The following is a 22,690-nucleotide window of genomic DNA, read 5'->3' as shown; positions in this document are numbered from 1 at the left end:
CCCACCTGTGTCCTCCCGCCGGCTGTCGTTCCTCCTGCAGCCCACTCACTGTTCCTGGCACAGAGGACATCTCCAGCCCCCTCGCCTGCGCCGTCCTGAATGTTCCGGAGTGAATTGTCTCCCGTCTGTCTCTCTGCCCCCTTCTTATCTTTCCAGCTTCCAGCCCCACGCCATTACCTCCCACTGCCTGGGCTCGGTCCTCTTCAGTTTTCCTACTGTGGCCTTGTACCTACTCTGAATTGTCACCTTGTGTTTCCTGTGCTGCCTGACTCTTTGATGTCTGTTCTGCGCTGCATCTTCCTCAGTGCCTGGCGTTTAGTTAAATGTCTGGATGAGTTCCTGAAGCCAGAGATCTCAAAAGAGAACTCTTCATTCTTTTTCCTAGGATATCCGGCATGAAGCCAGTGACTTCCCGTGTAGAGTGGCCAAGCTTCCTAAGAACAAGAACCGAAACAGGTACCGAGACGTCAGCCCCTGTAAGTATCCACGTGGCCGCCTGGACTCTCTTCCCCAAGACTCCTGTGTAGCCCTGGGGTTTGGTGACAAATTAATAGCAACAGAGGTCCTTGACTTGATCACTTCCTATAATAAAGGCATTAAAGATTTAGAGTGATGGTTCATTTTTCCACCATCATGGAAGGGTACGGTTTCAGCTTCTGGAAAAATCAGTGAAGTTCAAAGCACTGTTTTTAGCTTTGACTGTCTTTGTGATGAATCATGTTCCTGTAGCTGAAGCCGCGCGTGGCAGGCATAATGGAACCTTTTGCGGGTGACTCAGCAGCAGTATTATTAGAGCCTGCACTGTGCTGAACTGCTGGGAAGGCTGTGCAGGCATGGGGCCCCGCCTGAGCATGCAGGTAGCTCTGCTGGGGTCTATGTCCCCTCCTCCTGCCGCCACCACCACCTCTGTCATGATTCTCCTTGGCTGCTGTCAGCTCTTTGCACAAAGGCCAGGGTATCTGCTGGCCCCAGCAGTCCCTCTGCCTTCCGAGTGCCTGGCTCTCACCTGCCCACACCTCAAGAGTAAGCCACCAGCCTGGTGGAAGCTATGTGAAGCGAGGAAAAGTGGAGCTGGGCACAAGACCTGCTTGTGCCGACTCCTTTCGCCGCAGAGGCCCTTTGACTCCCCTCAGGGGTCTTCAACGTCAACAGTCAGCGAGGGGTTGGGCTGCTGATCCTGGGGTTGCAGAGGATCCATTACCCAGGGCTTCCTGCGTGCCCTGAGCCCGTGGCTGGCGTGGTCCTCAGTGCTGGCTGCTGGGGACTTAGTGGTGCATCCTGCTCTGGCACCCAGATTACTAGAATGGGCAGGAAGTGACCTGGGACTTGTGTGGAGCTTGTGTCTCCTATCCTGCAGCCTTGGTGCCTGCCTGGGTTTGTCTCAGCTCTGCCACTTAGCACTGTGTGGCTTTCCCCTCTGATCTTCCGAAAGGCAGGAGTCACACCTGTATCATAGGAACGTGTGCCATGAAATGAAGCACAAGCCCCTTGCCCAGTGCCTTGCTCTGGCATGGCAAGTGCTTAGCAGGTGTGGGCCATGGTCAAGATGGTTGTCACCGGGAACATTTGCTGTGCATTCTGGGTCATCAGGTGACACACATTGAGCCTCAACACCAATACTCTTGGTCAGAAACCACCGGCCAGCTGATGGAGAGTATTTTTCCAGGGAAGCAGTTCCCAAGCCTTTCACCCCAGTCTCACGCCTCATGTCTCTTCCTCTACTCCCACCATCCTGTAGAAAAAGGAATTTGCTGGGAAGATTATGGGAGAAATGGGGAGAATGGCTTGAGCTGGGAGGGGGCCTGCTGCCCAGCTGTAGTACAGGTGGCAATGCCAGCAGGTGACAGTCATGATTATCTGCTTGGGGCCAGCACGGAGCTGGGTTCTGTGCACACATTATTGCCCAGGTCCTCCCACTTTACAGGGGCGGATGCCAGGGCTCCAGGGCGGTTGTTTCGAGGGTCGCCTAGTGCTGATGGAACCCACATAGCTCACTGATGCCTGTCCCAAGGTTGACTTTGAGATCTTTTTAAATCTCTGTGATCCATTTGAGAATCACCTAAGGGTCTTGGTTTGTGCTGAGCCTCTGCAGGGAGAAGTGACGTTGGGAATGGCACTGATTGGCGAAGCATTGGGCCCTTAGAGCACAAAGTTCCAACTGATCGTGCCCACTGTTCCTCTTGTCCTGTTGATCTCAGGATGCTGTTTATGAGTGGTCACCTGAGTCCACCGTGCCTTGTGCCATGCCAGAAGTAATTGTGTCTACCTGCACCTAGTAGCTACACTCACAGGATAAGAAGAGTGGCCCTGGAGCCACTGCTTGATTTTTTGTTGTTGTTTTTTGACTCTGTCACCTAGGCTGGAGCACAGTGGTTTGATCTTGGCTTACTGCAGCCTCAAATGCCTGGGCTCAAGCAGTCCTACCTCAGTCTCCCAAGTAGCTGGGACTACAGAAGCGTTCCACCAAACCAGACTAATTTTTTTCTTCTTCTTTTTGAGTTGGATTCTCACTCCGGTGCCCGGGTGGAATGCAGTGGCACAATCATGGCTCACCACAGCCTCTACCTCCTGGGCTCAGGCGATCCTTCCACCTCAGCCTCCCCCTCCCCCAAGTAGCTGGGACTGAAGGCATGCACAGCCACACCTGACTCGTTTTTTGTCTTGTTTTGCTTTATTTATTTATTTATTGTAGAAATGAGATTTCGGTATGTTGCCTAGGCTGTTCCTGAATTCCCAGACTCAAGCAGCTCTCCTGCCTTGACCTTCCAAAATGCTAGGATTACAGGCATGAGCCACCATGCCTGGCCATGGTTGATTGTTTTATTTTTATTTCTGTAGAGACGGGTCTTGCTATGTTGCCCAGGCTGGTCTCAAATTCTTGGCCTCAAGTGATCTTCCTGCTTAAGCCTGCGAGAGTGCTGGGATTATAAGTGTGAGCTACTTCGCCTGACCAGCAAACTACTGCTTTTGTGACAAATTAATGATAAGAGAAAAAGAGTGGCTGTGTTTTTTCAATATCTTGGGGCAGAACTTCCTAATGAGAGTTTATTTCTAAGAACTAATCTAAAATTTATATTTAATATGCTTGCAGGATTTTGAATTTAGATTTTTTTCATCTAAATTCTTCTTTAAATGTCTTTGATTGTGATATGTTCTGAATTTTAAAAGTTTAGAATCATTTAGGTTCATTGTTCTTGAAGTTTAAAAACAAGAAAGAGAACTTTAGACGTCTAAAGGAATTTTAAGTTTTGCCTTTTCACACTTCTGTGTACTTGAGTCATTTAATCTTCAAACCACTGGACAGAGTCAGGTTGAGGTAGGATCTCACATCCTGCCTACCATGGCTTTTGGTATCAGCTGCAGCTGTGGGGACCAGGTGGGATTTGGGGTGAATTTTGTTCCTTTTTAAGGGTTGAAACCACTCTATTTTTGACACTATAAAAGTCTGTGTCCAACATCAGAGAGCAGATCTTTTGATGGCTCCGTCTGGCCTATCAGGTTTTAGGGGAGAGTAACAGGTGTCACAGGAAGGTGAGACCCAAAAACAGATTTTCCAAACAGGACCAATCTGTATTTTAGTAGAGTATATCAACGCTGCTTTGCAGTGTGAAGCTTCAAACACTTGAGAATAATCTTTCTGAAAATACCAGTCACCCATACTGATGACGAATCCCCACAGAAACAACAAGGTCTCAGTGGCTTGAGTGACCCATGCCATCACCTCACCTTCTTGGCTTTTCTGTGGGCGCTCTGCTGGTGTGTGGGCGCTGGTCCCCAGGAGTAACCTCTCGGCTCTGGTTTGCCTTTCAGTTGACCACAGTCGGATTAAACTGCATCAGGAAGACAATGACTATATCAATGCCAGTTTGATAAAAATGGAAGAAGCTCAAAGGAGCTACATTCTTACCCAGGTGAGATGTGTACATTTTAAAATGTCAACTTAAGAGTTTAGAGTGCTATTGTCTAACCTCACGGTAAATGTGCCTCATCCTTTAGAAGGGCAGGTTTTAAACAAACTGAAAAGAAACAAGGAGGGAAGACAGTCTTCCTTTAGAGGCTCAGTTTGGTCGTGACACTCATCTCTGCTGGGAAGCATGTGGTGACATTGCTGGCGCAAGAGCTTCTGGGAAGCAGCATCAAATGCCAGCTGCACCTGGAGTCTGGTGATAGGTGGAGGAGCTGTGGCCACGGGCTCTGTATCGGTGTTAGTTCCAGAAGTATTTGCCTTGTGTGCCGGCTTCTCTGATGCCACCTGGGAGGGGCAGTGGAAGACAGGGCATCTTCGTCCATAGTTGTTCAGATTCCTCACATGGTCCTCATTCTTTGACCCAGAAAAATGCATTGTTAGATCATGTGAACATGCAGAAAAAACCATGTCCAACTCCCATTGGCTGTTGGCATCTATATGGAGAAGCCATCACAGAAGTGGTTTAATAATTGAGCCTCTTATAAAACACTTGACAGTATGTGACAAAAGACCCTAGAATCTGGGACGGGGTAGAGGAAACATACTTCCGAATGAATTTTGCGGTCCTCTCCTGTTGCCTGTGAGTTGCCACCTGGGCTTTGTGCTGTCAGTTTTTCAGCACAGTGCCCGCTTTCTCCATCCACATCAGTTCATCCTCCTCATTCATGGCTGAGTCTGCAGGGAATCTTGCACACCTAGTTCTGCTTGACATTTGGCAGTTAGGGTGCTGGGGAAGTCAGAGCACTGGGGGGAAAGGCCGCCCTGGGTGGGGGCTGGAGCAGGGCATAGCTACCCAGGCCCTTCTCATTGCCTCTGTCCTGTCCCAGGTCCTCCCGTCCTTGACCCAACTCGGCCCTGCGGCCTCCGGGTCCATAGATGGCACATCATCCGAGCTGTGCTCAGTCTTTGGAGCCACTGAGGATGTTCTGGGTGTACGAGTCCAGGGAAGGCCCTCAGCAGGCCCTGAGCCACAGTCCTTCTGACATCCCGGGTTGTATGTTGGGGGCTGGAGTGGTAAGGAGGGAGCTGCCTGGGGTGGTGAGCTGATAGGAAGAGGATGTGGCAGAGTGACTTACTGAGGACTTTGCTTTTTGAAGAAGTCAAACATCCTACTTCCTGATTTTAGCCATTTGCAGGGGGTCAGGACACCCTTTGGACACCCATGGGAGAGTAGACAGTGTCAAGTGGAACACCTGGAAATGACTGTGGAAACCCAGTGTCCTGCCCACCCCATGCCTTGCCATTACTTGGGCCATGTGAAATTTGGCCTGGCATGTGAGCTGGCACCAGGGGCGCTGATCGACTGCCCTCGCAGGCTCCCTGTGCTGGAGTTTACAGAAGGAGCGGAAGCAGCTGGACCCTAGACCAGCACCCTAGACATGAGGACTGAAGCTCTTCCCAGGCCCCAGAACCAAGAAGCCCTACACATTTTCCATTTTCAGTGTTGTTCATTATCAAATAATATAAGGCTCTGTTTGCAATTCTTAAAGTCAGAGGAATGGAGGAGTAGAGAATAATGTCCCCGGGGTCTGTCACCTCCCCATGGAGTGTCAGCAAGTGTGCTGTGTGTCCTTGCCAATCTTAGGGGATTATAGTCCTTCAGACCCTTTCTAAACTGGGGTGACGGTGGGGTCAGGGAGGCACCAGGTGAGTAGGTGAGAGCCGCAAAGAGCTGGAGGGCCGCAGCTCCTCCAGAGGGAGGAGGGCCCGGGAGTTGCCTGAGTTCTGGCTGCCAGCAACTGTTGTCCCGCTGGCTGCAGGGAAAGGGTGTAGTACATGCCTACAGTGCTGGCGTGTCTGCCCAGGCAATAAGTTTGAGACGAATTCAGGAAAGAAAACAGGAGGGACTGAGGGCCAGCATGGTGGATCAGAGCATGACAGACTCAACGGGAAAGACTGAAAGGGTGAGGAGAGCTTGGGCGAAGATGGGTGGGTGTGGGACCCCCCGGAAGTGGCATTGACCAAAGAAGTGACAGGCTCTGGCGTGGAGGTGACAGGGACGTCCCTTCTAGGCAGTGCTAACGTTGAGACAGACTCGAGGTGGTTGTACCTCGTGTCCTGGGAACATCTGTGCCTGTTGCCAGGTGGGCCGGAGGGACTGGCTGCTCACCAAACACCGGTACATGGTAACACTGTGCCCTTGGGCCACCTGTCGTTCCTTCAGCCTTCTGGGATGAAGACTGCTGCCAGGCTCACCACTGCTGATGGGGGGATGGCAACTGACGCTTTGTTGGGTGCTTACTCTCTAGGCCTGAACACAGTACCTTTTCACAACTCTGCAAGCAGGTACTTGTGTTAGTCAAGTGAGATAGATGGGGAAACTGAGGTGTGGAGAGGTAACCAACCTGCCTGAGGTCACAGAGTGGGCAGTGCCTCTTGCCTGCACCCGGTAATGCCCCAGGGATGGGTCCAGCAGAACCTCAGCCGGCCAGCCAGGCCAGAGAGCAGGGTCTGCGCTTACCGCCCTTGCCTGGTCCGCCTGCGCTGAGACGCGGAAGTGACCTCTCACCGAGACCACACTGCCTATGCTCTGACTGAGGGTGCTGTCAGCCGCTGACCCCACAGGTGAGCTCTCCATGCAGAGTGTGTGTTCCGGATGTCACAGCTGTGCGTTATGTTTGCAGGGACCTCTACCCAACACATGTGGGCACTTCTGGGAGATGGTGTGGGAGCAGAAGAGCAGGGGCGTCGTCATGCTCAACAGAGTGATGGAGAAAGGCTCGGTGAGTCACGGCCACATGCCCTTCGAGCTGCGTGCTGTGCCAGCCTACTGCGTGGCTTTTCTGTTTCCTATACGTGGGGTCATTTTTATTAAAGAAATAAAAAAGAAGGGGAGTGTATAAATACATGTTTGTTGTAAACAAGTGAATTAAGTGAATGGGGGGAATAAAATTGCCCCTGACTCATACCCCATCACTCTCCAGCCTCCAGCGTGTGTGTGTGCGTGTGCGTGTGCGTGTGTGTGTGTGTGTGTGTGTGTGTGTGTGTGTGTGGTTCCTGTGCTTCTGTATTGTATTGTGGAATTGTGTCAACCTAGTTTTATTTTGAAAAGCAAGCTTTTAGTGTATCTTCACAGGTGATTTTTTTGCCTTTGTCAAGTCACCTCTGCAGACCTGTGGGAGCAACTGGAATCTAGACTAGATTTACCTGCATAAAATACCCAGACACAGCCGGGCTCGGTGGCTCAGCCTGTAATCCCACGCCTTTGGGAGGCTGAGGTGAGTGGGTTGCCTGAGCCCGCGGGTTCGAGACCCACCTGGGCAACTTGGCGAGACCTCATCTCTACAATAAATCAAAAAATGAGCCGGGCGTGGTAGCACGCGCCTGTAGTTCCAGCTACTTGGAAGGCTGAGGCGGAAGGATCGCTGGAGCCCAGCAGGTTGAGGCTGCAGTGGCCGGGAATAGCCACTGCACTCCAGTCTGGGCGACAGAGCGAGACTCCAACTTAAAAAAAAAAAAATACCCAGATGCTGGACTCTGGCCACGCCTCTTCAGTGTAGATGTTGCTTGTGCATTTGTTTCCAGATTCTTTGCAACTCAACACATCCCTTGAACTGGGCACAGTGGCTCACACCTATAATCCTAGCACTTTGGGAGGCTGAGGTAGGAGGGCAACATAGCAAGAACTTGTCTCTACAAAAAAAAAAAAAAAGAAAAATTAGCCAGGCATGGAGGCATATCCCGCTGCTTGGGAAACTGAGGCATGAGAATCCGTTGAGCCCAGGAGGTCGAGGCTGCAGTGCCCTATGATTGCATCACTACACTCCAGTCTAGGTGACAGAGAGAGACCCTGTCTCAAAAAACAAAAAAACCAAAAGCCATCCCTTGGGGTAGTACCAGGGTGTGAGGTGTGCCACCACCCCATGTGACTGTGCCCTTAGCCACCCCCACCTCTCAACTTGCTCCCTCAGTGCGTTCTGAACCATGCTTCCAGAACGAGCTTTCTCTCCCAAGCCTCACCACAGCTCTTCCTAGCTGGAAGCCCTTCTATGGCTTCCCAGCCTCACAGGTAATGTATGCTACGGCTTGTAGACCCCCATGCGGCTGGCTCTGGGTCCCTGGACCCAGACTTCTCCCCCTCTTCAAGCTCCAGTTTTCTGGTATCTCACCGTATTCTCTGGGTGAGGAATCCAAGCACCCACCCGCACCCCGCCTCCAAGCACTCAGAGTCAACCGCCCTGCGACCCCCCTCTCCCTCGCTGCCTACTCTGGCGGGGTCACCTCATGGCCTCTCTGCTGCCCCTCCCTCCCCTGCTCCTCCCTATCACTGTGGGGCTCCGTAGCCGCAGGCCGTGGGAGAAGAGCTGGGATTGTGGAGACCAAGGGCCCGCGGGGCTGGGAGTGGAGAACTGGGTGTCCCCGGGCCTTGGCAGGTCCAGGCTCCACGCGACACTGCTCTCCCAGCTGTCCTGGCCGCGTTGGGACACAGATGCGGCTTGTCAGGGAACAGGAGGGCTCCCAGGCAGTCGCCCCCCAGAGACAGCACAGTCAGGCCCTGGAGCACAGAAAACACCAGCGGGAAGAGCAGCGCATCAAAGGAAGCCTGAACACAGGCCTCTCCCACCACTCCTGGAGTGTGCTGCCACTCAAGGGAGCAGGCCTCTCAGGACAGCAGCACGTGCCCGCGGCCCTCAGGGCTGGTTTGGTTTTGTCTTGCTGACTTCTGCCTGCCTTTTTTTAGATGAATGTATTTATTTACTCAGCGATAACAGGGAAGGAGCTTGCCTGAGTGTTCGATTGGTGAAATGACGCATCACGTCTTAGAAAATAGCTTTCTCGGTGATAGCAGGTTTTAGCTTTTTTCTTTCTGCTTGATTAGTAAAATGTGAAGTTACAAATGTGAACAAACCCCCACCCTTCACCACTCTTGTCAGCAATTTTGAATAAAGAGACAAAGCATCAGGTTCCCACAGCACACCCTCCGCGAGGGATGGAAAGCCTGGCCCACAGAAGGGTTCAGACTGATCCGCCGCGGGCGCTCACACGGCAGGATCCTTGGACAGATGTGCCCTTGGGTGCTGAGCTCCGCCCCCCACCCCCACCGTGGGCTGGATCCTTCACTGCCCCACCCGTGAGTGCTGAGCCCCACACCGCTCACACTGGCTGGATTGTTCTTCCTCTGCAAAGGATGGGAGTAGCTGTGCTGGGCATTGTAGGAGGTGTGTAGTCTCTCTGGCCTTTGCCTGCCAGATGCCAGTAGCTCCCCCAGATGTGGCAATCAGACCTGCCTCTTTGTCCAGCTCCAGATTTGTCCAGTGTTCCCTAGTGGGCAGAACTCCCCCGGTTGAGAGCCACTGCTCCAGAGGGCATTGAGAGTTGGGAATCTTAAATCAAGATCTTTTTCCAGAAATCATCAGATATGGTAGCATTTGCTTTTTCTCTCCTTCTTTGCTGCTAAAAGTTTTAGTAAAACCTCCTTGCTGGGCCGGGCACGGTGGCTCAGCCTGTAATCCCAAGGTAAGAGGTTTGCCTGAGCCCGGGGGTACAAGACCTGCCTGGGCAACTTGGTGAGACCCCGTCTCTACAGTAAATTACACAAAATAAGCTGGGCGTGGTGGCTACTTGGAAGACTGAAGGCAGAAGGATCGCCGGAGCCCAGCAGGTCGAGGCTGCAGTGGCTGTGAGCGTGCCACCGCACTCCAACCTGGGCAACAATGAGACTCCAGCTCAAAAAACAAAAAACAAAACCTCCTTGCTGTTAGCTCATGGGTTGCTTATGTTGTCATGTCACGCGGAGCGGCATCCAGCGCCATACGTGTGTGCTCCTCACCTGGCCCTGTGCTAAGTTGTCTCCAGCCAGGCCTGACCATCAGTGGACCGTAGACCCTTTCCCACTGGATTACTGTGGTGACCGTCAACACCTTGACTGGGTGGCTGCATAGTTGTTTACTTTGATAACATGGCAGTCATCCCTGTTTTCCTTTTTAAGTATTTAATTCCACTCCAGGGTTACATGGGCATGCATATTGGCATGAAAGGGATGTCTGACTTGAGATTCTTAAAGTTTCTTTGAGATCCACATTTTCAGTTCTGCATCCACATCATCATGCCCAGAGGGACTCCTGAGAAGTGCAGTGTCTCCTGTGTTCAACTCTAATCATAAAACGTCCACGCAACCCAGGGAAGCCAGCTTGCAGGAGTCTTCATTGGGCACGTGCTTTGTTAGGTTTCCTTCCTTCACCAAATAGTGCGGGATGCTCTCTCATTCCTGGCAAACCTGCCTGTGACCTTCTGGGTTCCTATGCTCCCTGGACACCAACTATCCAGAAGAGGATTATGTGTGAGCCTGGGGTCACCAAGCTGGCCGGAGTTCTTGGTTCATTTACGAGCTGGCTATACATGGCAGTGCAGAATGTGCGTGGTCCGAGGGTTGGCATGTGGGGTGGATAGGAAGGGAGTAGGGGAGTTGAACTTGCTGTCGCCGCCGGCCTGCCTGTGTCTCTCTGGAGCGCCCACCACCGCTGTTGCTGCTTTCAGGAGCTCATGCATGAGACATTGCGCTTATGTCGCAGATGCCCTGGGATCTAGTCACCTTTTGTACACTGCTTACCTCATCCTCTGTGGTGCTAATTCTTTGGGAAAACTGAATCATTCGCTCCAGGCTTATGACAGCTAGCTCTCTTGGGTTTTTCTTAGCGTGCCAGCTGCTGGTTTTGGGAGGCCCTTTGGGCTCTAATGCCCACCTTCACGGTGGAAACGGCAGCTCTAAGACGCCAGCCTGCAGGCACTCGCGTTCCTGCCTGGGCTGCCAGTGAGGACTGATTTCTGATCAGTTGATCTCCTTTTCAAGTTACTGTGTGTCAGTGCGGCAGAAGTGCTGCTCATCCAACTGTGATGTGATCTTCCAACTATTGCTTTGTTTTATTTTGTGTGTTTAAAGCAACAATGTCTCCAAGAAGTGACAGAGGACAGAGCATGTGACTATAGCTGCCTAAGAATCTTAAAAATAAGTGTAGGGGGCCGAGCATGATGGCTCAAGTCTGTAATCCCAGCACTTTGGGAGGCTGAGGTGAGAGGATTGCCTGAGCCCAGGGTTTGAGACCAGCCTAGGCAACTTGGTGAGACCTCGTCTCCACAATAAGTCAAAAAATTAACCAGGCATGGTAACACATGCCTATAGTTTCTGCTATTTGGAAGGCTGAGGTGGAAGGATTGCCGGAGCCCAGCAGGTCGATGATGGGGTGACCATGAGTATGCCACTGCACTCCAACTTTGGTGACAGAGTGAGACTCCAACTTGGAAAAAAAAAAAAAGAAGAAGAGCTGGGTGCGGTGGCTCAAGCCTGTAATCCCAGCACTTTAGGAGGCTGAGACCAGAGGATTACCTGAGTCCAGGAGTTCAAGACCGGCCTGGGCAGTTAGTGTAGGGCAGTAGATGCTCAGTTGTGTGCCAGAATTCTGCAGCTATAGAACTTCAAAGTTCCCATCTTGACCCGGATTACAGAGCCTCCTGAGGCTTCATTCGTGGTTTGAAAGTGAATGCTTGTTCTCTGGAGGTGAGAGATTTAGATCTGCCCACGAGAGGAATGCAGACCTCTTCCTCTGTGGCCATGGGCCTATCTTCCTTTCTGTTCTCTGCTTCCCAGGCCAGCCTCCTTGTTTCAGGGTCTGGAGGCATCATCTCATGCTGGGGAGTGTGGGCCCATGTGTCTTCTCACCTCCGGCTGCTCTGACGAGGCGGGGGTCTTTCTGTATCCTTGATGCTTCCGTGTCCTCAGGGGCAGAATTGCTTCAATGCTGACAGGTTGTAGCGTTTGAGAGTTTGTCGCTGGGAACTCATCATGATCCAGGGAGGTGACCTGGGTGAAGCTGGCAGCGACTTCAGACAGGCCCGAGTCCGGATTCCTCAGCACTCCGTTGGCTTCTGCACTGGGACGTGTGGCTATCACAGCCCATTTCTTGACTGTTTCTCTCGCTTTCGCTTTGGTTTTGTCTTTTGGGCAGCTTTTGGCTTCAGCAGAGCAGGACCAGTAGGCGTGTGGCTCTGTGTCCACCTTCCGCAAGGGCCTCCTGGTTCCCGGTCGCCTCCAACGATGCCACAGGTTCCTGAGCCCGCTGCCAGTGCTGGCTGTGAGCTGGGCCTGCTTCCGCCTCTCCTCCTCTGCTCCTCGGAGTTGGCTTCTTTGCGCGTGCTGCCTGGCAAATCGCAGCTGCTTTTCAGACGCCACCTCTTCCATCAAGCGTCCTCTGACCTCCCTTTCCTGTGACTTGGCCGGCCTGAAACACTTCCCTTTTGGATTTCTGTGGTGTTTCCCTCAGCCTTCCCACAGTCTACTAGGTCACTGCTGGGCACAGCAGTCTCTCCTGACAGTTGGAGGACTGCCCTGATGGGACTTCCCTTACCCATATTGTCCCTGGCCCCGGAGGTATGGATTGGACCAGTCACATGACTGCAGGTGTCATGGACCAAGGAGCTGTTGGCACACACTGCCTGTCGCTGATGAAAGCCAAAGGTCTTGAGGTTTCGTCTGTGTAGACACGCACTCAGGACTTCTGGCTTGTAGACCCAGCACCCTAGCCCCACCAGCCTACCGTCTTTGTCCGGAACACTCATCCACAAGCAGAAGTTTGAGTAACCTGCGCGGGAACGTAGTTCAAGCAATGTATGCTGCTAAATTTGAGTCTTTTTTTTTTTTTTTATTAAACTCCAAACAAACCCAAATCTTTTTGAGTTTGTTTATTCTAAAGGAAATTTTAATGAGCTACATTTAAATCAAGAGCATCAAGTAGTTTTAATTATCAAAATAGACCACCAAAAATATTTTTTTGGCTACACAGGGTGGCTCACCCCTGTCATCTCAGCACTTTGGAAGGCCAAGGTGAGAGGATTGCCTGAGCCCAGAGGTTTGAGACCAGCCTGGACAACTTGACGAGACCTCATCTCTACAATAAGTAAAAAAATTAGCTGGGAATGGTGGCATGTGCCTGTAGTCCCAGCTACTTGGGAGGCAGAAGGGTCACCTGAGCCCAGCAGTGCTGTGAGTGTGCCACTGTACTCCAGCCTGGGTGGTAGCGTAAGACTCCAACTCAAAAAAAAAGAAGGGGGGCTGCACCTGCAATCTCTTTCCATCTTCCAGTTGCCTCAGCGATGTCTTCAGGGCCGGACACCTGTGCTGCCCGCCCGGCCAGGCCCCTGGTGAGGCTGGAAGTGGCTGCTTGACGAGCCGGGAGGGGCAGAGCCCTCTGTGCCACCGGCCTCCACCTCCGTGGTGGCGAGAAAGGCTGAGCCCTGCAGCGCCCCCTGGCTGCAGATCGGGCTGCTGGGGCTGGGAGTCTGAGCTCTGCATGAGCACCTGGTCAGGACCTTCGCACCTCCCGCCCCCATCTTGCCGTGAGGCAGGCAGCTATGCTGACTGACTTCCATGTTCAGAAAACCCCAGCCCTTTGAGTTGTCATAAAATTTGGGGAATGTACTCTGGGCCTCCTGCCATAGGAAAACAGTCCGTTGCTCACAATGACTCGGCGTTATTTGTTCCCCTAGTTAAAATGTGCGCAGTACTGGCCACAGAAAGAAGAAAGAGAAATGGTCTTTGACGACACGAACTTGAAATTGACATTGATCTCCGAAGACATCAAGTCATACTACACAGTACGACAGCTGGAGCTGGAGAACCTTGTGGTGAGTGTGACACACATGGAGCCCTGTGGGCGATGATGGTCAAGGCATCTCTTGTGTGGGTGACAGCACCTAGTGCCAGTGCCCCAGGTTTTGTGTCCCCTGGGCAAGATGTGGTTTGGGCATGATGATGAGCAGAGCTTGCTTGTGTACCTGCCTGCGGAGCAGTGGGCTCTGGCCTGGGAGGGCAGAGGCAGGGAGATGTCCTCCGCCTCATGGCGCCCACTTCATTCCCCAGCATGGGTCACCACCAGCTCTCAGGGAATGGGGCCTTTCTTTCATAAAGGTGGTCGACCCCTGCCTGTGCGATGGCAGAAGGGCTGCAGGACGGTTGCCAGAGCCAGCAGAGCACGCCGCTGCCCCAGTGGGCCTCTCTCAGAGTCTGAAGTCGGGGCACGGGCCCTCCAGAGGCTCCTTCCAGTTTCACAGTCCATGGAAGCTTCCAGCAAGGTCTTGAGTTTCCTTGTTGTGGGAGAATGCATATTAGCCTGGCTGCCTGCTGCCACTGAAAGATGGCCTTGGAACATGGCACGGGACTGTGCTGAACTCCGCAGACCGTTCACCTGTGCCAGTCCTGGAAGCAGTACGGGGGGCTCAGGGTGGCACCTGGGCATGCGGGTGGGCACGCCAGCCATCCCCTGGCCTCTGGAGCCTGCCTGGGCTGGATCCTTCCCCCTCAGACTACCAGCTGGGGCCAGAGACATCGTCTCTCATGGTGTCTCGGTCTCCTCCTCTGTAGGCTCAGGTTGTGTGCGGGACCAGCTGGTCCTGAAGGGGAGGTTTAGCCGGTGCCATGGGACCGTAACATGGGCGAAGGGGGACAATGTGGGTGGGGTTCCCGGGCTGTGTGGAGGGGCCATCTGCTTCTGCGTGGCTGCTACTGTTCCGTTAACTGTTGGAGTACGATCTAGAATGCAGTGCGGGTGACTGGGAAGCAGAGCAGGGGCTCAAGCCACATAGCTTCTGGGGAATGTGTGGTACAGCTGCTGCCAGGGCTTTCGGTCTGCTCTGCAGTGATGGCACTGCATCCATAGCTCCACTGCAGCCCTGCCACTCACGGGAACTCTGAGTGTGGTGGACAGCAGCCTTTCTGGGAGGCTTCTGGGCAGCCACACTGGCAGCTTGCTGAGTGTGCGGGACAACAGTGTAATAGCCTGGTCAGAAGTAGCCCTGACCTCTGCAAGTCTGACATTAGGGTGACTTCTGGTAGACCCTGGCTTGTGGAGGGGAAGTAAATTTCGACAGCACGGCTTTGTGCTTTTTGCTTGGCAGGTGATACAGCCGCTCAGAGGTATCGATGTTAGGATCTTTTTACTCCAATAGACTGTTTTAAAAAGGCTTCTGGGAGCCCCGGTGTCTGTTTCAGCCCAGGCCTAGGGTGAATTCCTTTCGCAGGAGGGTGGATGTGAGAGAGGTGTCAACAGAGGTAACCCAGCCTCTTTAAGGACTGGAGGAGCTTTGCCATGGGCATGCTTCCTTCTTACTTTTAAATGCTTTTCTTTCCCCCCAAATAGAAGAGGTGTTTCTTTCCCGGGGAGGGGAGGAAGGAGTGGAAGTGCCCATGGCGACTCTGTAAACTGTCCTCACGCATACAGGTCTCTCCACTTCTGTGCAAGGTCCCAGCGCATCTGAGGACCAGGCAGGGCTGCATGTGTGCTCTGCGAAGCGAGTTCACTGCAACAGAGTCAGGCAGGTCATGGGTGACTAAGCTGTGAGCTCTGGGAGGGAGGCAGGACTCTGTCCTCACGTGCCTGGCAGCGTGGCCAGCACAGGGTTGGCACATTGTGGACATTTGCCCAACAAGGGGAAGATGTTGCTTGGGAGCAGGCTTCTGTCCTGAAGCATTTCGCCATCAGCTGAGCTCCTGGTGGCCCAGGCGCTGTCCTGGCACCCTGCAGCAGGGAGATGCGAGGCTGGCGTGCTTCCCGGCTGTTACCGTCTTCCTGGGCCCACACTAGGAGACTGCAGTCCCAGGCCCTTTTCCTCTTGGAGCCTGGCTTGCCAGGTGATGGGCCCCACTCACTGTGTGCTCTTAGGTATTAAGGCTCTCGCGCACTTTCCTGGCGAGGACTGCCTTTGTTCATGGCCACCAGGAGGCTGGAGAAAGGTGCAGAGCTGGAAACACCTAGGGCCACTTTCCGTTCCACTGGGGCAGACTGGGCTAGGAAAGAGACACTTGGGCACAAGGATCAGGATCCTCCTTTCAGAGTTTCCTCGGCAGACTTTGAACTGGGGCTTTCCACCTCTGAGCCTCAGCCTCCTCATCAGGAAAACAGTGGGAACAGTAGGAGTACTTATCTGGAGAGCTCAGTGGGAGAACTCAGGCTAGCATGCAGTACTGGCAAATAGGACGAGCAGGCAGTACAAGCTTGCTGCTCCTGCCGACGTCCTTTCTACCAACCGTCCCGACTGGGTGTTGAACTACACCTTGCAGTCACCAGTCTTTGGAGATCACGTTGGTGACTTTTTTCTCAAAATGACAATCCTCTGAAGCTTCCAAGTAGTCTTGAACAGCCCTGCATTGCCCAGAGCTGATGCCCTTCATGCAGTTACATGTTGGCTCTCTCAGGGATGCCTTGCAGGACTTCCTGACGAGATTCTCATGGGTGGCCGGTGATAGGGCCAGCAGAGAAGAGCGCTGGGGACTGTTCTATCAAGGGACAGCAAAGTCTAGGCAGGGCGCCCTACAGGGTTGGTGCCAGCCCAGGGCCTGGTTCCCGGTGCTCGGGTGAGTGGGCCGGGGGCACGGGCCTGAGTGGACAGCCAAGAGTCAGCCTTCCTCTTAGAACTAGACGCACAGAGCGACACTTGGGCAGACTTGCAGTAAGTGACTTCTGTACAGACGATTGTCTCAGAATCATTGTGTTTTTCTCTTGCAGACTCAAGAAACCCGAGAGATCTTGCATTTCCACTATACCACGTGGCCTGACTTTGGAGTCCCCGAGTCACCGGCCTCATTCCTGAACTTTCTTTTCAAAGTTCGCGAGTCAGGGTCGCTCAGCCTGGAGCATGGCCCCGTCGTGGTGCACTGCAGTGCTGGCATCGGCAGGTCAGGGACCTTCTGTCTGGCTGACACCTGTCTCTTACTGGTAAGAAGGCCCTTGCAGCTGCTGGAAGAGAAGGGAACGCACTTCAACCCTACCTGGCCACAGCTTCTTCCCCACTGTCTCTACAAGTGCAGTTTGTCAGCTTTACCCTTCACTTTGTACTAACTTCTCCCTGTGAAAGTCTCTGGATTCTTTTTATTTTTAGAGTCGGAGTCTTGCTCTGTTGCCCAGGCTGGAGTACAGTGGTGTGATCACAGCTCACTGCACAGGAGTTCAAGGGCTCAAGTGATCCTCCCACCTCAGCCTCCTGAGTAGCTGGGACTGTAGGCATGCACCACTGTGCCTGGCTGACGTAGCTTTGTTCTAAGTTGCCCTCTTTGCAGGTTGTCCCTTATTTTTTGTGAGGGGCTCCAGGTAGTAACAAAGAATCCCCTTCTTTTTCAGTTCTTAACTCCTTCAACCCTGTGCTGAAGTTGTTCCTGATTTTGCTACATTTTTTCACATTTTCTGGAATCCCTCTGCTTGCCCTGCTGTGAGTTTTCCTAAGTAGAACCGGAAGCACAAACCTAGACAGGCACCTTACACTTGAGAGGTGTGCCTGACTGAATCGTTTCTCCTCTCTGACTTTCAGATGGACAAAAGGAAAGACCCTTCTTCTGTTGATATCAAGAAAGTGCTGTTAGAAATGAGGAAATTCCGGATGGGACTGATCCAAACAGCAGACCAGCTGCGTTTCTCATACCTAGCTGTGATCGAAGGTGCCAAATTCATCATGGGAGACTCTTCTGTGCAGGTGGGCATTGCTTTCACCTGAATCCAAGTGTGACGACATTAAGTTTTTGTCTTTGAAAGAGGCTGTCAGTTGTAATAGTTCAAAACACCATCAGGTATCAGAGAAAACAGCAATCCTTTGTGTTTAAAATAGAGGCTAGGTGCAGTAGCTCACACCTGTAATCGCAGCACTTTGAGAGGCTGAGACTGGAGGATCACTTGAACCCAGAAGTTCGAAACAAGCCCGGGCAATATAGCAAGACCTCATCTCTACAAAAAATTACCCAGGCATGATGGCACACACCCGTAGTCCCAGCTACTCGGGAGGGTGAGGTGCGAGGATCACCTGAACCCAGGAGGTCGAAGCTTTGCTGAGCTATGATTGTGCCACTGCACTCTAGCCTGGGTTATAGAATGAGACTCTGGCTCAAAAAATAAAAATAAAAAATAGTAAAAATGAAATAGCTGGAAAGGTGTCTGGCTAGGTAGCCAGATGTTAGTGTGTTCCAGTTCTGCCTTTGAGGTGCACACACAGAGGGCATTGATAGGAGAGACAGACTTTATTTCCCCAAGATTTCATCTTCTAATTGTACATCTGGCGCCCAGGAGGTCAGAACACCTCGCTGCACCGTCACCTCTGCTCACTTACCGGGGGATTTCCTGACGACCAGGGTGGGTACTCATGGGCTTCCCGCTGCTTTCAAGGACCAGTGGAAGGAGCTCTCCCACGAGGACCTGGATCCCCCACCTGAGCACGTGCCACCCCCGCCCCGGCCGCCCAAGCGAGTCCTGGAGCCACACAACGGAAGGTGCAAGGAGTTCTTCCGCAACCACCAGTGGGTGAGGGAGGACCCCCAGGACGACACTGACGGCCCCATTCGGGAAGAAGCCAGAAGCCCCCTACACGTACCCTGCAGCCTGGAAAGGTGATGAGGCAGGGTCCCCAGCTGGGGGAGGGGAAATGACCTTCTGCTCCAGAGACGTGCTGGTTTTGAAACCCTGGGATGCCGCCGCCTCCTGGCGAGCAGTTCTTCCATGTCCTTGGGCTTCCATATCAGCCGGTGGCTTCTGGCTTCTCTCAGAGGCGGCAGGTGCTGGGCGAGGGCCTGGAGGCTGCTGCTCCGGGAGGGTGCTGGCCCCACCTGGCCGTGCTTGCTGGAACGCAGGTCCGCCCACTGAGGACGGGGCCCTCCCCAGTCCCTGGCTGCTCCTGAAATGTGATAGCCAGGCTGGACCATGTACCTTCAGTCCTCACAGTGGCCACCGGGGAGCTGACGCTGCTTACAGTGTTCTGATAGGTGAATGGCCATTTGGCTTCCTTGTGGTTTGATACACGTTCATGATGTATGTGGGATACTGACATGTATGTGGAGCACTGAGATGACTGGAAATGTCCTCGGCTGAGTTCTAGGCCATCTTTCTGGGAAAGAGGCAGACCCAAGAGTACACTGGGGTGGGAGCCATGGACAGTGGGTGCGATAGAGGTGCATGCTGCAGCATGGTGGACAGGGAGGGCTGCCTGCAGGAGGTGGCACTGCATGGAAGCTTATGGGATGAGTAGGAATTAGTCCAGGCCTAGTACAACAGGTAGCAATGCCCCTTGGTACCCCTTGATGGAGGGAAGTTTTAAGGTGTGTACGCACTTTGGTCCAGCAGTTGTGTGCATCTAGAACTTACCCTGAGCAGCTCTCCGCAAGTATGCAGAGGTATGTGTAGAGGGTTGTATTTGTCGTAATGTTGTGTGTAATAGTGAAAAACGAGATGAGCTGGGCACACTAGGGGTTATCTGGGTCATGCCTTCTCACAGTGACAGGATGGTCCATAGCTCTGAGAGAGGGAATCTGGGTGTATGCCGGGGCTCTCAGCACTGTGTGAACCCTGCTCTGGGATGGCACTACCTGGAGAATTGGGGGTGGCGAGTGGGCTTCGCTAGGCCATGTTGACCCAGCCCAGCTCTCCCCAGCAGAGGCACGGCTTGCTGGCACCCTGCTCTGGCATCCTGCTCTGTCTACATGTGGCATGTGTTTTCCTGGCGCTCTTCCCACAGTCACGGGGTTCTTGCTGTCCGTTTTTCCCCGGGTGAATAACCCATCTCTGTCCCTCTGATCCCTCAGCATGAGTCAAGACACTGAAGTTAGAAGTCGGGTCCTGGGGGAACGTCTGCGAGGTGCCCCGGCTGCCGTCCCCGCCAAGGGGGAGCCATCGCCGCCCAAGGAGAAGGACGAGCACTCGCTGACTCCCTGGAAGCCCTTCCTGCTCAACATGTGCATGGTCACGGTCCTCACGGCCGGCGCGTACCTCTGCTACAGGGTATGTTTCCACTGACGGACGTGCTGGCCGCGAGCCCAGTGTTAGGATTCGGCTCTGTGGAGTATCTGAGCCAGTCTCAGAAGAAGCAGATGGAAGGTTTGAAAGTCTGGAACTGTGGAAGGGCTGACAAGAGAATTAAGGATTGATGCACTGGGGTTTTAAGGAGCCCTGTGGTCCCAAGAATATAAGAGTCTAATCTCAGGGCCTTCACCTATTCAGGAGTAAGTAGAGAAAATGCCAAATACGTCTCTCTCTTTCTCTCTGTCTCTCTGTCTTTTTTTGTTGTTGTCTATTTGTTTTTGAAAGAAAATAGACCCACAACATTGTTGTTTCTAACCTTTATAAAAAGCAGCTTTTTGTTGTTTCTGGAAAAAAACAGACTAGGCACTTATGAAACTCTCTTGTACCCTTAGGTGGTATAGTCAGATAGGCAGTTTCTATTTGAGCTCCCAGGGAAAGACCCCCAAACTTTTACGAATGTAAGCCTCTTGGAGGAGAGGACGAGGACACTGTGGCGCTGGGGCACCATCCGCTGGGTGCACGCTGAGCTTGGGCGGTGTCTCCGAGTTTTCCCACTGTCAGAGGAAGGGCAGCAAAAGGCCGTCTCCAGAAAACAGGCCCGGCTTCTGCCTGCGCTTAGGGTGTCCCACTGCTTTCCGCTGTCTGTGTCTCCATCTGTCCCTCCCATGACCTCCATCGTACTCATGTCCTGGCCCTTGTCACCCATCTCCATATGTGGGTTTCCTGAGTTCTCAGGGTCAGCGTCCCCATAGGGTGGCTGTCGCCGTGTCACCTGCTGTCCGTTTGGAGGATAAGTGCCATTTCAGCAGAAACTCACACGTTAGCTGCGTGTTGCTGTTCATATAACAGGGGGCTGACTTCACAACCCCGGTCCTGAAATCACCTCCCAAGGCTTCTCGCATCGTTTTAAATATTTGACTTCTTTCCCGGTGACCATCTTTGAGTACCTCAGATGGTTCTGCAAAATGCAAACAGACTTTTACCTAAAGGGGTTGGGGGAAGGGGCTGTTGCAAAAATCCGCCATCCCATGGCCGGGGCTCCCTCAACAGTGGCACTGCCGGGGCGTGGCTGGGGTGTGGACGAGCTGGCGGCTCTGGGGGTGGGTCTGGCTCACCCAAAATGTTTGGTTTCATTCCAGTTCCTGCTCAGCAGCAACACATAGCCTGACCCTCCTCCATCCACCTCACCCACTATCCGCCTCTGCCCGCAGCGCCCGCGCCGGCTCGCAGGCGTGCCGTGGCAGTGTGGGCCACCGTGCAGCACAGACAGCCGGCCCGACGGACGTGGTTCTGCACTAAGGCCGCCTCCCGGCTGTGTCTCGCCCTCAACCTCTGACTTCTCCCTTCCCCTGCCTTCCCTTGAGTACCAAATCCACAAGCCATTTTTTGAGGAGAGCAGAGTTGCCAGGCTGGTGGCCAGAGGAGAGGTAGCCTGTGCCAGTCCTGGGCTCACTGCCAAGGGCTCCCTCTGGGTGTGTCCCAGGCAGGCGGCCCAGCAACACCCCACAGCCTCCGTGGAGTCTGCGTCTAGTAAGCCTCTCCGGTCCATATTTATTTAAAATGTCCCCAAAGGCATCCATAGTGCACTAGCCTTTTCTTAAACCAACAATGTATTAAAAACTTTTGATGTCAGCCTTGCATCAAGGGCTTTATCAAAAGGTACAATAATAAATCCTCAGGTAGTCCTGGAAACGGAAGACTCTGCCATGAGCCTGCTGCGTCAGGCCAGCACTGGGCGGGCGGACAGGGGAGTCGTTACTTGGTGGTGTTGGGGGTGACGTGAGAGGGTGAACAGTGGTATAATATATGCTGAACACTTGGGTATTTAATAGATACGCGATGTGAGATTACTTGGTCCCGCTTCTCCCCCGTCTCCGCTAGACCCTAGTTCGCAGCCACCGCCTCCCCGTGTGTACTAGAATGCATGGATAGTCCTCTTGTGTCCTGACCAGATACCGTGTGCTTGAAATGAAAACTGCGATTTCTGCTTACTCACGTGCTCTGTACGAGTCCGCTCTGCCTTTGCATGACCTGATCACTACGTGGCTGTGGTTCCTAAGCCTGGGGCTGAAGTATCGCCACCCCGCAGTAGGGTGATGTTTTTGGGAACGGACATTGGCCTGATCCTGGCGCAACACTCTGGTGACTTCCTGGCGAGGCCCGCCCATCCAGGCTCCTCTGGGCCTCGCGGTAACTCAGACATTCCGAGGGCATGGGCAGCCACCCCACACTCCGGACACGTAGGCGCGCAGGGACCCCACGGTGGGGGTCAGCCTCCGCTGCTCCAGTTTCACATCTTCCCGAGCAGACTGTGGTCCAGAGGCGAGGCAGCTGTCAGGCGGCGGCCTCGCCCTGCTGAGAGAGGCACGTCGGCCTCGCCCATGAGCCCTGTTGGAACTGATGGTGCTCACGACTCTTCCTGCGAGGGCAACTCCTGACCTCCGCATCAAGTGGCTTTTTTTAACAGGAACAAAAAGGCAGCTGTGGCCCGAGCTGCCTCTTGCCAGCATTCTCACCTCTTGCCTTTCAAGTGGCGACGGGAACACACGGGCCTCTCCCGGGCGAGGTGTGGACGAGGCTTAGGTGCCAGGCTGTGGGCCTCTCGGGCTGGGCTTGTTCTCCTGGGGTCTGTATGCATATGTAGTCCTGGGTGTGTAGATAACAGTAGCATTTCAGAGCAATGTGCTGGCCAGCCCGTCCTGGAGGGCAGGCGGCTCTCCCCGTGTCACGGCCACTGTGTCACGGCCACCGTGTCACAGTTGGAGGGAGGTAGCAAGCTGCTCTGCTGTATGCCTTAAGCCAATATTTACTCTTCGGGCCATTCTTTTTATAGTGGCCAATGGAATAAACCGTTTTTACAAAAATAAAAACAAACAAAAAAAAGCGAGGTGTTTTGGGATGTACCTTTGCAGGCGTGTGTATACGTGGATGCATGGTGGGGGGGTGGGGCGTCTCAGGG

The 22,690-nt window shown here is 53.4% G+C and overlaps 1 protein-coding gene across 4 annotated transcripts; it reads left to right on the top strand.

The window, feature by feature from the left end:
• The first annotated feature begins 247 nt into the window (after window positions 1–247).
• PTPN1 (protein tyrosine phosphatase, non-receptor type 1) lies at window positions 248–21,186 on the top strand. 4 transcript variants are annotated; one of them, XM_008060628.2, is made up of 9 exons: window positions 248–476; window positions 3,811–3,911; window positions 6,592–6,690; window positions 13,448–13,585; window positions 16,462–16,671; window positions 17,261–17,422; window positions 18,106–18,326; window positions 19,515–19,710; window positions 20,871–21,186. In XM_008060628.2, exons 2-9 carry the CDS (start codon window positions 3,876–3,878, stop codon window positions 20,892–20,894), a joined length of 1,086 nt encoding a protein of 361 aa, XP_008058819.2. In that variant the 5' UTR covers window positions 248–476; window positions 3,811–3,875; the 3' UTR covers window positions 20,895–21,186. The 4 variants fall into 4 exon arrangements, 3 of the variants coding, with proteins under 3 accessions (XP_008058819.2, XP_021569370.1, XP_008058818.1); XM_021713695.1 differs by lacking the exon at window positions 248–476 and having other exon boundaries at window positions 3,808–3,911; XM_008060627.1 differs by lacking the exons at window positions 248–476; window positions 3,811–3,911; window positions 20,871–21,186 and having other exon boundaries at window positions 6,059–6,690; window positions 19,515–20,081.
• The last annotated feature ends 1,504 nt before the right edge of the window (window positions 21,187–22,690 follow it).

Source organism: Carlito syrichta, unplaced genomic scaffold (assembly GCF_000164805.1).
Source record: "Carlito syrichta isolate Samal-C Ts95f unplaced genomic scaffold, Tarsius_syrichta-2.0.1 Scaffold304681, whole genome shotgun sequence".
NCBI classification, from domain to species: Eukaryota; Metazoa; Chordata; class Mammalia; order Primates; family Tarsiidae; genus Carlito; species Carlito syrichta.
The sequence above is the reverse complement of the archived record's forward strand: the minus strand, read 5'-3'. Positions and strand labels throughout refer to the sequence as shown.